Below are 17,527 nucleotides of genomic sequence, written 5' to 3'. Positions count from 1 at the left end.
GTCAAAAGGTTAACAAAAATTTGACATGGCCATTTAATTCAAAATAATCTCTGACATGACTTGAACTGACTTGAAGTATCAGTGTACACATACTTTCAGTTTAGATATTCACGACGGGTTAATTTCAAAAAAAGCATCAATTTTAGGTCAAGGGATAATTTTGGCCCGAATTTTTTTTTGTTCCATAAAAAAACATCAACTTTAGGTCGAAGAACAATTATGGCCCGAACTTTTTTTTGTCCCGTAAAAAAGCACCAACTTTAGGTCGAGGGATAATTTTGGCCCGAACTTTTTTTTGTCTCGTAAAAAAGCATCAACTTTCACTTAAATCCCAAATCTGGCTCTTATTGACTTAAAACCATTGATTTTCCAACTTGAATATTCCACCTTAGCAATAAATCCACGTGACTTGCTGACTGGATTTAAAGCATTATTCATTGTCTTATTCTCTGAACTACAGCTTGAAGAATAACGGTGAAACTGTTCGTCTCCTTCACTTCACCGGCAAGTAAAAAATATCTCTAGATTGAATCTTTCTGGCCAAACTTCGTCGTTTTGTCGTAATATGAAGCTGTAGACCACCGTCCGTCGACAGACGCCATGGAAGAGATTCGCCAGGCTCACCACTATAACTTTTTTTCTCAAACAAGGGTAACTTCAGATAGAAAGTCAATGGGGAGCAAAATTTGGGATTTAAATAAAAGTTGGTACTTTTTTGCGAGACAAAAAAAAGTTCGGGCCAGAATTATCCCTCGACCTAAAGTTGGTGTTTTTTTATGGAACAAAAAAAAGTTCGGGCCAGAATTGTCTCTCGACCTAAAGTTGGTGCTTTTTTTTTTAATTAACCCTATTCACGATAAGATGTTTCCCATCTGATGAAAGTCAAACCCTAATTTCGAAAAAAATGTAGAATGAAATGTTAAGAAACAGAAATCATCTCAAAATCATGTAGGTTTCGTTCACACAATCTATCCTTGATGAACGCTAATAATGAAAAATAAATTTGAATAAATTACTGACTGAGGAATTTAAATACGATCTAAACAAACAATATATTCCGAAATAATTGTATTTTATTGTAATGATGACATAATATATCCCTGTCCATACATGAAGCAAATTCTGAAGTGAAAGGGACACTTCGAGATCATTGAAGAGACTGAGAGCGTGCGCCAAAAAGACATGCAGACGTAAGCGCAGACCCCTCCCGTTTCTTCGACGCAAAGCCCTCAACTTTCACTTCACATTTCTTCACTTTGATTTAATCAAAAGGTGATCCAAATTCTAGAGAGAGAGAGAGAGAGAGAGAGAGAGAGAGAGTATTAAATAGGACTGCCATTGACGATGCCCTCAAAGAGCCTCCTGTTCATGAAGGGCAAGTCCAGCATCTTGCCTTGCACCGCCGGCAGCGGCAGTGGCGGCGGCGGCAGCGACGATGATCTGCTCTTCTTCGGTAGAGGATTGAGATTGCTGTCATCCGTGTGGTCGAACGGCGGGTCGATGGCCCACGAGTCATTCGAGTCGTCGTCGCAGCTGAACGATGCGTCGATCACGCCGCTCGGGCTTGGATGATCGCAGTGACGCTTGCGCTTCAGAGAGTTGTTGATGGACGAGTTCATGGCGTTGCTTTCAGTCTCAGATATTCCCAGAATGAATCTGCAACAGTCTTCTATTTGTTCCTGGTAACGAAGCATAATAAGCAAAATAAAGAGCATGGTATAGACAAAGTCAAGGATAGATGTTGTCAAGACAGACATTAATATTAGGGTTCTAAAGTCCATTAATGATTTTTATACTTTAGTCCTAGATTCGCCAGATTTTGATTAGGTTCACCTAAACGTTCGTTTGTTTCGCGAAAAAATAAATAATTTCAAAAATATTTTTTTAAAAATATCTCCCTTACCACTTCTAGAAATAAATAAACAAAAAATATTTTTATTATACACAAATATTTAAACATAAATTATTATTGATAATCAAAACATTTTTCGCTAACTAAGGAATTTTCCTCGTACAAACATCAAACATCAGTCATCGCTTAAAACACAAAGACCCGATTACGTCAAGAGTCAAATGATACATAGGTATGCGAGCACATATTAATGTACTGATACATACCAATCATTCGCGCGGCTCTTGTTAAACAATCAAGTAAAGAAAAATGCGCACATGTGCATGTAAAATGCTACCGAATTTCTTCACATCTTCATAACAGTTTCCTGACATTGTACTCAGGACCGGTTTGTGTAACGAAAAATGAATAATTTAAAAAGTATTTTTCTAAAAATGATAATTTACATAACTCGAACTAATTAGCTAATGAAAATTATTTTCATTATCGATATTAATTTACATCTAAATTTATGAACATGGCATTATTATCTGTTTATTTATTTTTATAAACAATACGAGCGATCGTATGTAGAAAAACTTTTTGGTCGATGCATAAAATGAAAAATCAATTTATCTTCAAAAAAAGAAGAGATTTTAGGGTAAAGTAGTGGACTACAAATCAACCCCAGAAGAAAACAAAGATTGTATACACTGTGGAAACATGTGTCCTTTCTTTCTCTGTGCGTATTGGACGGTCAAAGGGCAAATGATAAAATCCCCCACTAAGAAAAAAAGTGGCAAAAATAACCGAAGAAGATGGAGAGAACGAAGAAAAGAAGGAAAGAAAGAAGGAAAGAGAGAGAGAAGGTAGACCTGGCTCATGTGGAGGGCGCTCAAAAGCTGGGCCTTGTGCTCCGGCGAACGAAACGGCTCCGCCTCCTCGACGACGCGTGCCATCGCCGCCGCGGCCAGGACCGACGGGAGATAGCCCAGCGATCTCGAATCTGCTCCCCCGAAGTCCAAGAAGACGAACATGGTCAGCCCCGCTTCGTGATGGGGAAGGAGGGATGGGGAAGGGGAAGGAACAGATGAGAGCCGTGTGTGTTTTGCTCCCGTCCGCACTTACCGGAGACGGCGGCGACGAGGAGCCGTTCGCAGCGGCGGAGGAACTCCCGGTGCGCGCCCCGTCCGGCGCCGAGCCTCCGGGCGATGTGGTGGACGAACGACAGCGGGGTCACCGGGTGCATCTCCCACCCGAGCGTGGACAGCACCAGGAGCTCCATCCGCTGCACCGTCTTCGCCTCGAACACGTACCTCGCGTCCCCGACCTGACAGCCAGCACGCACGCACGCGTTTGTCACATCAACCGTCGCGGTTCTCAAGATGAACGAAAATGTCTTATGTCGAAGGACGTGTGAATATCGGTCGAAACAGGATAAAGATTTGACCTCAGAAAACGTCTTTTTGTGATTCGTTTCAGTGAGTGCAATGGAGTGTTCTTAGTTTCCTTTTTCTTTGGGGTGTCTTACTTGGAGATCTAGGAGGAGAGGGACGTGGGTCTCCTCCACTTTGGCGGACAGGGAGAGGCACGCGACGGCCACGAGCTGCGTCATCCACGGCTTGTTGTCCCGCTGCAGGCGGGAGCCGGAGAGGAACCTGTCGAGGTAGTCCACGGCCAGCACCGCCGTCAGCGCCGAGAACCCGTAGACGCCCCACACCCGCAGCATCCACTCCACGGCCTCGTGCCGCGCCGCCGCGAGGGCGCCTCCGTCTTCGCCGACGTCCGGCCTCGCCCCGCGCTCCTTGGACAAGAGCGAGAGCAGCTCGGCCTCCTCCTCCTCCTCGTCTTCTTCCCACGACGGGTCTTGTTGTCGATCCACTGAGCTTTCAGCGGCGGTCGTTTGAATTCCATCAACTTCGTCGTCGTCTTCTTCGTCGAATCTGTCCTCTTCACAGTAGAGAGCATCATCGAACAAGAAGGAAGGATGGTCTTCTTGCTCTTGCGGTGACGATGGGTCGTGACCTTGTCGCTGTGCTATTGCCATCTTCTTCTTTGGGGGGAGAAGAAGTGGTCTTTTGGAGTCCTACTCAGCTCATCGTGCACAAAGAAAAAGCCTTTAAGCCAAGCCAAGCCAAGCCAATCTCTCTCTCTCTCTCTCTCTCTCTCTCTCTCTCTCTGTGGTGTTGCAGCGGAGGCGAAAAGGAGGAGATGGGGGGTTGATTTTTAAGAGGGGCGAGGGGGGAGTGGGTTTTGCCTTGCTCTTTTTCTCCACGCTTGTCCTTTTCTTTCTCTGCAATTATTATAAAAAATTTTGGGTTTCTTTTTTTTTTTTTGGTTTGCAGAAGAAAGAAATGTTTTTGGGTTTTTTGGAAAATCGCGTGTGCTTTCGGTGTGTTGGTGTTGAACTGTTTGTGTTGGGAGGGCAAAAGAGTGGGAAAAGGAGGCACACACACCAAGCCGGGACCCATGAAAATAGCCTCTTGCAGAGAAGCAAAGATAATGGGCCACCGTGTGCAAGATCTCATATTTACTTGTGAGATAGAAGAGAGAGAGAGAGAGAGAGAGAGAGAGAGAGAATTAGGGTTTTGTCCTTGTCCCAAGAAATAAAATTCTTAAAGAAGCACAACCACTGTGGCACTTCCTTTTGGTCAATCCTCTTATTGTTCTTCTTCTTGTTCTTGGTCTCTGGGGTTCTGATAAGCTGTCTTCACAGAGAGTTGTCAATTTTATCAGGTTGAAAGAAGAAGAAGAAATGCATTTGATTATTGGGGGGAAGTTGGCTCCACTTTGCTTGAATTTTCCCACTGGCCAATTGGTCATAAGCTGGACCTAAATGGCAGCAGTTACTGCCTCTCTAGACAAGAGCCCTTCTAACCACTTTGAGTTAGGTGTGGGAAATGGACACCAAATTGACAGAGGGAAGTAAACGGAGGGAAAACTCGAAAGTGATCCACACGTGCTTGACTGACCAGAAATGACTGGGTCATCATCTCATCCATAAGTCAGTCTTGATGATGATATTGAATTTTAGAACCATCCTCTCATGCTTCCGAGGTTCCGTTGTCTGGCTTAGCATCGATAATGCACTTCAATTTCGATCGATAAACATAATTTATGCTTCAGTCGCTCGAGAGATTCGCATCCCACCCCTAACAGAAAAGAGGGAAGATGGACATTGCGTCAGCCATAATCCAAGAATGACCGACCAGGTGAATATAGTTTCCGGCGTTTCGAATGGAAGTCATAAAGCCCATTGTAATGGTAAATGAAAGCGAAAGAAAAATTGAAATAAAATGCCTTACTCATCAACTCATGATTTCTTAAGTTGTATACAAGTCTTTTCCATTTCCCTAGACATTTCCAAAGAATAGACTAGAAGTAGGAATAAATGAGCTTGTTGGTCATGAAGATCGCCTGAGAAACCAGTTCAACATGCAGTAAAGGGCCGAATCCACTGATGATAGCGCGACGATGAGCAATGCCACAAGAATCAGCGTGAGAGTTGCTGTTCTCAGCTGCAGCATATCCATGGAAAGACTCAGCTCTTAGCCAGCTCAAGAGTAGTCAAATTAAAGCAAGAAAACATGAATTGCATGATCTGTAACTGTAAAAGTTCAGTTCAACTGTGATGCTACAATCACGAGGATGCAATCTTGTTTAGATATGGTGTTGAAGTGTTCCCCATGAAAATCAGCTTTTATTTAGCAATGTAGCTTATTATGCTAAACAACTATTCTGAATCTACCTAGGCCACAAGAATGACCATATTTTGGAATTACCGTGCTCTGAAAGCTCGGCCATTCTATGTACTTCAGCTGGCTAGGTTGCTCGCACAAAAATGTGAATAATGACTTTAAAGACCTACAATGAAAATCATAAAATTTGTGAATGAAAAGATCAAGCATTACGTGCCATGCAAACATCTAAGATGTGATACAATCGTAAAACATCATCGACTTGGAACATCATTGTCCCGGGGAATGGCAACAGAAGAATCTGAAGGGGAATATATTTCCGAGAATAAGTTAGTACCACACTACTTCTTTGATCAGACTAGACCAAAAGGTTTCAGGATTTAGGTCATCATCATAGCTTAACGCATGGTTATTTCTTGCTGCAGACACCACATGATTGTTCCTGAAATGCCCGGTATCCAAATAACCAGCATTTGTTCTTGAAATCTGCAAAGCGGTCCAATTGTTGCAAAACTTGGAATTACAACTTCATTGATAGGAAATTAAAGAGAGAGAATGGTGGAAGCATAATTACTTTACCACAGGCAAGCCCAATGGCTTTGCATTCATTACTTCTCTTTTGCTTATAGCTCTTACTCCAAAGAGGAAATTTATTACAGATGGGATGAACCACACCTACAAATGCACAGGTGAGTATTTAGGCCAGAGAGGAGAATGAACACCTACAAATGCACAGGTGAGTATTTAAGCCAGAGAGGAGAATGAAAGGTTATGGACATGTACACCAGAGAGAGATAGAAAAAAGGACCTAGATGGATTCCACTTAACCCACTGATTGTCACCATCTTCGGTTTTTGTTACCTGAGAATCCTACAATTGCAACGCGGTCAAACGCCGTGCCTTCACCGGATGTTTGGAAAAAAGGAGAAATACAAACTTACAAAGTTTTAACATCTAACATAACAAAACCTCAAAGTCAAGAAATAAGAACAACACAAAGATGGTGGAATAGTTACTCCTCCATCGGCTCAGAATCTAAACAACTACTAGAAAAAGATAATCTAAACAACTACTAGAAAAATTGAACATCTTTAACTTCCTTTGTGAATAGTACCACCATGTTTTAAAGAGCATAACACTTCATATTGTAAAAACCTCTAGAAATAAAGCAAACTGAAAAAGAGGAACTTGTATGAGTTTTAAGTAGAGATAGATAGAGGGTAGAAAAGAGGCAAACAAATAACTTAAATCAACCGATGAAATAGTATAACTTCGCAGAGGAAAGATACAATAGGACATCAGGCCAAGAAATCATGCTTATCGCTAAAAATTCCTGTCCATGTCATCCACTTCTAAAAGGGCTAACAGAATACGAATGATGTGATATGATTGCTCCAATATTGGTGCACAAATTGGACAGCTTGGACGTTTCTAAGCATTTCCCAAGAAGTTAAATGGTTGACTAAAATGAAATTAATCAGAGGCCAGGAACTCTTAACATCTTTCATCATCATGATTGAAATATCTTTACTTCCAAGACACAACCACTTTTTTGCATAAAGCATTGAGAACTGACATCTTTTGGGAAGCTTGTACTTATCTGCATATATTTCAACTATTTCGCTTCCTCCCCCAAGCTCATAGATGCAGGACAGAAGCATACTTAAACATTCTATTGCCTTCTATTGGTGCCAACACAGTACTTCCTCAAATTTGCACTTGATTGGTAAAACTAGAGCAGCTGCTCCCAATATGAGAGTACCTAGAAATCATTGTCACCCAAAAGAAATGGCAAGGCATGTCCAATGTATTGCCATCTCATATGTGCCCATATGGCATACCAAGAGACAAACAATACCATTTAATGACATTACATCACTCTGAATCATAACATGAAACATCTTTTATGTGTCCACTGAATTTCCTACTAGTGTACATAGACATTAGACACCATATTTACATATCCAATCGTGCATTGAATATTAGTACGTATGACTTGATTTTACATTTTTCACATAGGCCCAATCCACTCTCAATCTAGCGAAACATCTAAGAGACTGAATTTTCTACCCTAGTTTCTTCAATTCAGACCCAGTCACTCTTCCTGTGACGAGACAAGCAAAAGATGACCAAACCAACAGAACATCTTCCTTTGCAATAGACATCCAACCCTGCGCATAATGAGGTAGTAATGTAACCAAACAATACTATAGCCTTATTGAGATTGACATGAGTTCAGCAAATCTAGTGATTAACACTCGCCCTTCTTATTCCAAAAGTAAATACAATTGTCAGCAGTTGATTAAATTTTGCTGCTAGCAATAAACTCATATATCATGTCGTCTACCGGAACCGATGGGTGAGGATGACTGAAGATAAAAGGGGGACAAGAGAAGAAAATTCGCAAGACCAGGGAAAATAAAAGAAATGAAAAGGCATCGATTGCCCAAAAGTAAGCCTCAAAAGAATATTGATTCACTTTCCAAAAGCAATTCAACCTCTGCATGCTTGATTACAAAGTTATTAACAGCGTGATCAAAATGCCATGATTCTAAATACACAAAGTATGGATTTTCTTCTGTTTTGAGGTGATTGTTCCATTATAGTAGTTTCAAAACGACATAGTAACAGAATGCCGCTCTACATGGTTCTCAACTGCTATTTATTCATATCACAGAGTGGCTTCTGTAATTAATTTCTCCCGAGTTAACCATTTGACACACCCGAACATAGGAGCAGTACATCAAAATTACTTCTAAGACAATAGATTTAAATAGAGAACTCAGCGTACTTTCCTCCTGCTACAAAGTTCAGGTTCCATCTGTTGTTAGCAGATGACATGCGAACCCCATTTCTGCTAAAACTCCGTAGATCACGTAATGTCGAAAAATACAAGTCTGATGAAGTAATACACTTCAGAGAACTTTTACCTTCTGCGTCACCCACTTCTCATCCAAAACCAAACATTTTCATGGAAAGTGAGAAGAAATATCCAACTTCAATTCCCACAATACACAACCAATTCAATAACCAGATGGTGGCAGTGATGCTCCCCCGAAGTACAGGCGAAGAAAATACGTCAACCACTTGGTGTGCGCAAAAAGAAAATCTTCAAGAACTCATCGGAACAGACGGGACAAACAACCACACCCCAAGCAAAGTAAGTACGCCAGTGCGAATTCGTACAGAAACGCGAGAGAAGAAGAAGCGAGCTCATAAACTTAGCCTCTGGAAAGATTCAAACGACTAGCAAGAGATGTGAAGCAGATAACAAAGAAGCGAAAGGAGAGAAATGGGCATCTGAGGAAATACCTCCTTTCTGAAGAGGGGAAGGGTTTGCGGAGGGAGGAGGCTACGATGTGTCAATGGGTGGCCGATGTTCACTGCAAAAGAGAGAACTTTGGGGGCTCGACAGGATGGAGAAGGCCAAAGAACAAACGTAGTGGCGAACCGGTCGGTCGGGCTTGAACCCAGGTGGGTCGAAAGATGATTGAGGCGCTTGGGCCATGTGGTCTGTCGAGGAAGCATAAGGTCTCGAATTTCATCCTACATCTTTCAAAATTAAAAAGTTCGACAACCCAGTAGAAGGTTTGCCGAAAGTATATGGATCGTATTTTATACGGATCATATTCTTCTCCACTCTTGATCCGAGGAAATTTTCTCCAATCATGTCTTTGATTGGCGGGTTACAAATGTAGACATTACCCACTTTTGATTTAAGTTAAGTTTACGTACCGCTGGCATTCATAACTTGTGACGCACCAATCAGAAGCATGGTTAAGGAAATTTCGTCTAATTAGGGATAGAGAAAAAAAATTAGCCATATTTCTATAGCCTCCATATTTGCTTAAGGTGCTCATTGCTAAAGTGAATATTAAAGTCATTAGATCTAAGGAGAAATGCTGCGTGCACTCGAAAAGTGTACTAGATTGAGTTCACTAAATATGGTGGGAAGTGATTATTGGTCAATGAAACGAATCCAAAACCCATTTTTAAGTAACTCATTTTGTATAACAAATTGAAAACTTAGTGCCCTACCAGAACTTTCTATGTGGTTGTATTCATATACATCAAAAACATGTGACAAAAATTTCCAATTTAAACTAAAATAGTATGATTGCAAATGATGTGTGATCTTATTCTTGGGTACTAGTCTGATACTTCTGAAAGTAAGGCAGAGTTTCATTGGCTCTTTCTATAGGTAGATGATCCATATGACTTAATTATTGCCCTGAAGACTCTAATGAACTGCATTTGAGATGATTCGAAATGAAAATTGTAAGTTTTGCAGGCCTCTATTGTCAAATCTCGCACCTTGACATGATCAGTAAACTTCTGAATACAGCATTTGTCAGATTGAGTATACATCTAGACCTAACGCAAGTATCATCCAGGAATTTTGTTGGCTTTATTGTGTTTAAGATGAGCAAAACCTCAAATGTGACATGTTGGCTTCTCAAAGAACATGCATCATAGACACTAATTCATCCTTAACGGTGAGAGTCCAGTGTCCGAAAGCATCACTAGCCACCGGCTTATGCTGATTCGAGTAAGAAGGGGCAAGTGGCACTCATTCCCTCTTTTCGGTACTTTGCAAAATGGTCAAAATATGTCAACCTTTCGATCTGTTGCTGCAAAATGAATGCTTGTTGGCCCAGATATCCTTAATTTCGTCCCGATAAGAAGTATACCATATGACATTACAAAGTTATCGCGTTACCCTTTTCACGTGAATCCCCCGACATAAAATGGATGAATTCAAGCTAACAGAGCAAAATACCTGAAATTGTACATTTCTTTTGGATTTACAGAAACACAATGACCCAGACAGAAACAGGAACTAATGTCACAATATCAAACAGAAATGAATATCAACCGCTTGAGTTGTAAACAGTGAATCTGCAGCTTAAGTTCATCAATCTATGTACATAGCCGCACAGAGGTTTCACTACCAGCATGACCAAACCATTGGTCAGTCGCTCTCGTAGTCCTCCTCATCACCAAACGTGAACACAGAAGCATCAGCCGCCATAGCCTTGAACTCACTCTCTGAAGTGGAGAACTCGGGGCTGGGGATGACATCACTTTTTGGCGGGGTGGGACCCGAGTTTCCGAGAGAGACCTGCTCGGTTGCACGTGTCACATTAGCTACTTGATCTGCATTACTTTTATTCTCTGAAGCGGGGGTAGTAGATGTGACAGTTTCGCCAGTTGAAGATGCCGGTTGACTTCGCTTGCTCTTAGAAGAACCGGCTTCCTCTGCTTCGCTGTCTGAAAACACGTCATCTTTATCATTGCTTCCTGGGTCTTTGCTTTCACGGGGATCAGAAGCAGCTACAGCGCCAACAACTGATGCAGGAGCAGTGTCCGAGGCGGCGCTGGAAGTCTTGGTCCCACTTTGAGCGGAGGGTTGGGTTGGAGGCGCACCATCATAATCCACCAGCACAATCTCAACCTGGAACCCGGGAGAAGGTAATTTCCTCTGCAAAGTTCATGCCAACCAACCTCATGTTAACACTAAATGGATGATTCTTCGCCTGTTTAAAGTGCTGAGCAAATAAGGCCAGCAGAATGCATCGAGCAAGCTGGATCATCACTCTCTAGTTCTTACTTTTTTTAAAGAAAGAAACAGGAATTCTAACGATAACTACAAAGAGTTGATTACCTTATCGAACCCATCAAGATCGTTGGTGTTGAGGATCTTTCTGTTCTCCATAAACGTTGTGTTTAACCAACTGAACAAAATAAGTTCGATTAGAGAGCTCCAAACATAGAAAAACACAAAGGAGAACATATATCACTAGGGAGACGGAATGTAACCAGTAGAAATCTCCTTGGCGATCATGGAAATGAACCTTGAAATCCCCAGACAACTCTGTCAGACCAGGCTCGCCTGGCAAAGCAAACACCATAATTCCTTTCTTTGGTGCACTGAACCAATAATCTTCAGGCTGTACAAAACAAGCATATATTAATAACTACTACTTTTTTCGGCAACAGTAAAACAACCAGTAACAGGAGGAAAAGTTAAATCCAAAAATTATTATGACCTACCGACAGATCCTTTGTTCTTGGATGCTTCTTAGTGGTAAATAGAATATCTGGAGAGCGAGAGATACAATAGTAAATACTTAAGCAATTAGGCCAACGTACAAGAATGCTGAAGAGATTATAACGCCATTTAAGGGCAAAATTCCATTCATTTCAACAGTAGATTTAAACAGAATTTCATTTCAAGAAAAGCCATCTTCCAAAGTCAACCACATATCAATAGCCAAAAGAAACATTTGATCATGAAATTATTTTACTATGTCCCAACAAGAATAACAATGATGTGATATTGTGCTGTTCATGAGGAAAAGACAGAAGTAAATGTATTTCGCTGCACACAGCTTACTTACGAAGTACTATGCGTGAAACATCAAATTTAGTTATCTTTAACAGAAAAAACATCCCAAGATATAAAGACTCCAAAGATCAGATATTTTGTATTACAATATCATTTTCCATCTTTACAACACGAATTGGTCATGCAGGAATAAAGATGGCACACGGGCCAGCACAGACCATTATGATCAGAGACTGTTATGGAGGGTCTGATCCAATAAGGACACCTGTGGAGACGAAATCCCCTAAGCATGCACCTGCAGAAAAGCTGATCTTTAGAATCTGTTGGAAAACTACAAAAGCAGTATCCAGGATCAGCAACATACCTTCGCCCAGGCTGGTTTTCTCCATTGAAGTATGTCAAAACACGTTCAAAGTACTTGACATATCTCTGGAAAGAAAATACAATGATATTATCAAACAGAATGAAAGATGTTGCGGACATTGACCAAAGTGTATCACTAATCTTAATTCAGAAAGGAACTCACAATCTGACTTGGCAAGATAAGCCCTTTTCCATCCACACATCTTTTCTGGTTGTAGTAGTCAATAGACTCCTCAGCGGTTGGGAAGAACTGAAGAGAATGTCCAAGAAATGAACGAAAAATATGAACCAGTGTATTCTACGCTAAAGATAACACTAGCTGTATGTCATCATCATGGCAACTTTTGGAGTCATACCTTCAAATATAGGAGAAGGCTAGAAATCATTAGCCCCGTTCTAGCCATCCCTGCCTTACAGTGTACAACCACTACATTCTCGATATCCTCCTTCAACCATCCATAGGCACTTTTACAGAAGGATGTTATAAGCTGAATGGGTGGACAATTGTGGTCATCAAATGGGAAACTTGCAACCTGAAAAGTTCACCCCAAAATAACTAACTGAGTATACCAGCATATCTTAGTTTATTCATATTTATGATTCATCCGCATTCTTTTACCCCATTTACCCTATCAACAAAAGAAACCAGCTGAAACACACCTTTCCTTCAAATAATGATGCATCGTATAGCCTTTCAGAACAAAGATTGTATACTTTGTACTTGTCCTGGAAAAGAAGACAACAAAAGTATGTGAAGCCTTCATAACCTATTAGTCACAGAAATAGTTATAGCTTTGACTAGCAAAGCCAACATATAACAAGTATATGACCAGATAAAAGGACAAATTTTACCAGAACTTGCGCTTTAGTCCCACTGAAAAGATGAGAATATAGATATTTCTCAGTATATGCTACTTCATAGATTTGTGATATTGCTGATTGATATGACTATGTTACCACCCCAAAGATCTTAGCAAATCAGTAATGCTCTCTAAATATCTTGTTTATTATGCCGAAGCATACTTTACTTCCTCTCTTAATGACAAGGAAGCCCAGATAAGGTGCACCTTAAGCCAATAAATTACTCCATCAACCTCATAGACCAGCTGAGACAACCATAAGCTCAAGTTGCTGGCCCAAAGAGGCATACTATACTTCATCTTGACATGCATTGAGAATCTTCATACAGCAAGCAGTGATCAAAGTACAGGAAGTATCGGTGTACTATTTGGATATTAATGCATATTTGTCGCGTACAGAGGAGTAATGGTAGCAATTGCTTGTGGCCAAAGAGTAAAAGTATACAGGATATAAACCCATTTAGGTCTCCAAGCACTAGTATAGGTCTGAAAAAATAAGAGGAAGCCAACTAATAAGCTGCCAAGCCCATCATCAGCACTCCACGACTGCAAATCTAGTATGCACACTCATGTCAAGATCAAGGACCTAGAATGCTTTTTTTTATGGCAAGTGGAACAAAAAGAAGAAAATAACACATTCCTTGCTAATAATATGCTAAAAAATTCTACTATGTCTATGTGCAACTAAAAGACCAATACATGATTAATTCAGACATGTTTAGACATAAACTCTCTTGACCTAGAACATCAGTAGACGATATATTACATCAAATTTCAATGATTGTTTCTGCACTGCAACCATATAAGTAATTCACTTTCAAAATCACTACTACTGGGGACCAATGTATTCGGCTATCCGTAATTGTGATTGCAACACATAGCTTAGCAGCTTCTCCTCTGATTGGTTCTACTACGAGCTTCACTGAGATGAATGATAAGTGAAGATATATCTAATGGTAAACAGACATCTAGAGAAATAATACTCCTTCATACAAGACATAAAGATGGCTAACATCATGGATGCTTTTAGATATGCTATTCCTGCTACCCAATCTTATAGTACTGTAAGCTAAAAACAGTTCTCTTCTGAATCCATAAAATAATCTATTCTTCATTCCCAATTTGGTAGTCTACCAGCATTCTCCATTAAGAGAAATGCACACATCACAGCAGAGAATTAAGAGGTGCAACTCTTCCAAATTAGAGGCAAGACTGCATATTTTACACCATGACAGCAAAAATTGGCTGATATAATTGAAAACTGAAATACATTGACCTCATAACATGATTAGCCTCCGATAAGACTATCAGATAAACTTTTGACTAATTACCTACCTTGTGATGGGTTTCGAAAAATTTAATCACTTCTTCCATATGATTGCGATAGAACCCCTGCACACCCGTGTAACAACTTCAACAATAACCAACTTGATATAAGAGTACTCACTTGCTTTACTGGAAATAGTTCAATTACCTCTACATATCCAAAGAAACCAGAGCTCATATCCCCAGCAGGGAAACCCATAGCAATGATGTTCTCAGTGATATATGTCATATCCAAATCAAATCCTCCTTCCTGAAGAGAAAGAACAACATCAAGCTCATTCACATTTTATTTCTATTATAAGAATTGAACACTCAAACCACACAGCTACAATCAAGGCTGGTAATGCTTAATCGAGACAAAGCTTCATGTGAAAGCAAAGCTTTGTAAGCTTCACGAAGCATTACAGATGTTGCAGACTTTCCCTGCTTTTCTATTATCTTTTTCGTTTTTATTTATTTTGACAAGAGTATAAGCTGAACCTGAAAAGAATAATAAAGAATACAAGGTTTATAAATTAACTCTTTGATTAACATTCATATGAGATAGCCTATTGATGGACAGTCTTTCTAAAGTTTTGATAAAATGTTTTTCTTAATTATAAGAGGCTTAACAAATTTCATTTTAAGGGAGAACTGTGGAAACAACATAATCAAAATTTCAAAATTTTCATTCCAACTGAAAATTTTAATGCTCACGGATCAAACATATTTTCAAGAACTTTGAAAACTCAAAATAAACTGAAAACATTTTCATAAACCAAACGGCCCCTAGCATTAAAGTGTGATGACCGACTGGTGCACTGACATAAGATGTGGCGCTCTAATTCTGTGATGACAGGAGGGACTATCCACATGTTATGAAATGCAGTTCCAACTTTCAACATGCATGTACTAGGTTGCTGATCCAAGGATTTCATCTTAGAACTTAAGCCTTTTAAGGGAAAAATGAAGAATGTTGAGATCTTACATCAGTTGTTTGACTCCACAAACAAAGGAGATATATGTTTTCATACAAGAAAAATGTTTTCAATATGTGCATATGCATTGCCATGGAAAGTAACAATTTTAGAAATCCTGTAATAAGTATGAAATCTTTGATTTCACGATACCTACAATATCAAGAGCTGAAAGAGTATGTTATGCCATACTTACTCATTTTCCCAAAAAGATGACCAGACACTTGTCACTGTACAGTTCTAAAGCTAGCGAGTGAGGATAATTCTTTTCCGACTTTAAATGGGTTCCCCGATTTAAGTGCAAGATCTGAATTAATGGATCCACATAACATGATAAACTGGCTTGTTAGTGCAATTCAGGACAAAAAGGATAGCTTGAGCTAACAGAACAATAGTCAGATCACGCAAACAAGGTCCTAGGGTGCACGCACTAATAGATGTAGCCAATTCACTCGAATAGAAAAGTCTTAAACCAAATTAGGATAAAAGGTGAAAGCAACACTATGACACCTGGTATCTACGTTTATTCTGAGAGACAACATGACGAGCCTTGACTTGAACTGCTTTCACCGCACTTTTGGAGGAATCAACCAACCCTTTAGTGATTGTTCCAATGAAACCAGGCTGTGCTGCTGAAGGACTACCAATACTGTCATCCGCTGGAGGAGATCTTGGAGACAATCGTAACCCCAATCCACTAGTGAATCGTGCAAAGGTGGATTTACCACCATTGCTAGCGGCGGAGTCATCTTGTGCAGTTGATAGAGACTGAGGAATCCTCAAATTTTTAGCCCAAGATGAAATGCCAGCAGCAGAAAGCCGAGGTGACCCATCTCGGGCAGAACTGTCTGGTGCGGGATCAATGACAGGAGGAGGTTCCACATGACTAGCTGCTGCGGGAATGGACGCATCAGCTGACTCCTTGTCCATTTCACCAGTCTTAGCGCTTTCCATGGAAACTTGGAAGAATATGAGAGTTCAGCATAGAAGATGTCACCGTCGCTTGCAGCAAGTAACCCTGCACAACTGAGAGTCAGAAGAAAGAAGAAAATACTAATGGAGAACACTTTTACAATGCTTCAGATCACATAACATCAAAGAAGCAAACCTCCAAGAAAATTATGCCAGAGCCAGGCTACCTATTTAAATTTCCTATATAAGAGCATCGAGAACCATCGAGGGTACAATCAATGATGAACCCTTTGATGTCCTTCATATTCCCCATGACTGCAAATGGGATTTCCCATTAATTAGGGTGGAAAAATAAAGCAACCCAGAAAGCTTTACCGGTTCCAAAGAGCAACAGCCACCAATGCAGATCCCCAAAACCTACCCAAAAGGCAATCTGGAGAAGACAAAACAGAAACGAACAGTTTAAAAGACACTAATCAAGCCCCACTGAAACTGAACAGACAGGAGCAACTAGCCAACACCCATTCCAGCTCCACCAAAGCCAAGAAAAACCCAAGCTCGGCCAATCCCCAAACCACACAGCGGGCGGCCATTCCGCCCACCCCCAAAACGGGATCATTGCCATCACCCCCATATTCACCGAAACCCACAAGGCGCGCGCGGCTCGAGAGCACGAGCGAACGGAGACCCTCTCGAAACAAGAAGCAAGAAACGGAGATCCAAACGACGCACCGCGCGAAATCCAAAGCATTCCGGAGCTTACCGCCACGAGCTCGACGATACGGGGCCAAGATCGGCGGCGGCGGCGGCGACGACCCACCTGGTGTTTCCGGCGAACGAAGCGGGGAGGGGACCTGCAGGAATCTCGATTCGGGGTCGCGGGGAAAGCGGTGGTGGAACGTCGCGGTTTCGCTGCGGAGGTCAAACCCAAAAAACCGTGTTCTTGATCAGGACGAGGAGCATCGATAGAGAGAGAGAGAGAGAGAGAGTGTGTCGTTTACACACGACGAGGGGGGAGAAGAGAGGAAGATGAGATGGACGGCTGCGGGCGAGGGTGGCGCGCGATCGGACGGCTCGTGGAGCCCCCGGCCGCCAGGAATTCCCACGGGGGGGTCTCTCTTTACAAACTTCGGATGCCGGCTGCAACGAAAATCTTTGCAATCCGTGGGGGCAATTTCGCAAATTAGCCTTTGTGCTCATCTTCTCCTTCGATATTCAATTTAGTCCTTGGG

General features: G+C 41.1%; 3 protein-coding genes across 6 annotated transcripts; all 3 read right to left on the bottom strand.

Annotated features, from left to right (window-relative positions):
- Window positions 1-1,055: 1,055 nt before the first annotated feature.
- On the bottom strand, window positions 1,056-4,983 carry LOC130137153 (cyclin-D3-1-like). The gene is made up of 4 exons (XM_056307913.1): window positions 3,363-4,983; window positions 2,960-3,161; window positions 2,707-2,837; window positions 1,056-1,679 (listed from the first exon to the last, which is right to left on the bottom strand). Exons 1-4 carry the CDS (start codon window positions 3,876-3,878, stop codon window positions 1,323-1,325), a joined length of 1,206 nt encoding a protein of 401 aa, XP_056163888.1. The 5' UTR covers window positions 3,879-4,983; the 3' UTR covers window positions 1,056-1,322.
- Window positions 4,984-5,117: 134 nt separating this feature from the next.
- LOC130134505 (uncharacterized) lies at window positions 5,118-9,091 on the bottom strand. 3 transcript variants are annotated; one of them, XM_056307916.1, is made up of 6 exons: window positions 8,842-8,928; window positions 6,338-6,390; window positions 6,109-6,204; window positions 5,867-6,015; window positions 5,614-5,695; window positions 5,118-5,349 (listed from the first exon to the last, which is right to left on the bottom strand). In XM_056307916.1, exons 3-6 carry the CDS (start codon window positions 6,136-6,138, stop codon window positions 5,236-5,238), a joined length of 375 nt encoding a protein of 124 aa, XP_056163891.1. In that variant the 5' UTR covers window positions 6,139-6,204; window positions 6,338-6,390; window positions 8,842-8,928; the 3' UTR covers window positions 5,118-5,235. The 3 variants fall into 3 exon arrangements, with proteins under 3 accessions (XP_056163891.1, XP_056163890.1, XP_056163889.1); XM_056307915.1 differs by having other exon boundaries at window positions 6,338-6,399; window positions 8,842-8,917; XM_056307914.1 differs by lacking the exon at window positions 6,338-6,390 and having other exon boundaries at window positions 8,842-9,091.
- Window positions 9,092-10,286: 1,195 nt separating this feature from the next.
- Window positions 10,287-17,256, bottom strand: LOC115690404 (phosphatidylinositol 3,4,5-trisphosphate 3-phosphatase and protein-tyrosine-phosphatase PTEN2A). Of its 2 annotated transcripts, XM_030616736.2 has the most exons (14): window positions 17,059-17,256; window positions 16,523-16,712; window positions 15,894-16,401; window positions 14,576-14,677; window positions 14,437-14,493; window positions 12,902-12,967; window positions 12,598-12,774; window positions 12,405-12,491; window positions 12,243-12,307; window positions 12,097-12,173; window positions 11,584-11,630; window positions 11,350-11,480; window positions 11,195-11,264; window positions 10,287-11,011 (listed from the first exon to the last, which is right to left on the bottom strand). In XM_030616736.2, the coding sequence occupies exons 3-14, from the start codon at window positions 16,335-16,337 to the stop codon at window positions 10,502-10,504; spliced, it is 1,833 nt and encodes a 610-aa protein (XP_030472596.1). In that variant the 5' UTR covers window positions 16,338-16,401; window positions 16,523-16,712; window positions 17,059-17,256; the 3' UTR covers window positions 10,287-10,501. The 2 variants fall into 2 exon arrangements, with proteins under 2 accessions (XP_030472596.1, XP_030472595.1); XM_030616735.2 differs by lacking the exon at window positions 16,523-16,712.
- Between the last annotated feature and the right edge of the window lie 271 nt (window positions 17,257-17,527).

Source organism: Syzygium oleosum, unplaced genomic scaffold (genome assembly GCF_021117445.2).
Source record: "Syzygium oleosum isolate NSW1041296 unplaced genomic scaffold, Sole_v2.1 Sole_v2.62, whole genome shotgun sequence".
NCBI classification, from domain to species: Eukaryota; Viridiplantae; Streptophyta; class Magnoliopsida; order Myrtales; family Myrtaceae; genus Syzygium; species Syzygium oleosum.
This window is presented reverse-complemented; position numbering and strand designations above follow the sequence as displayed.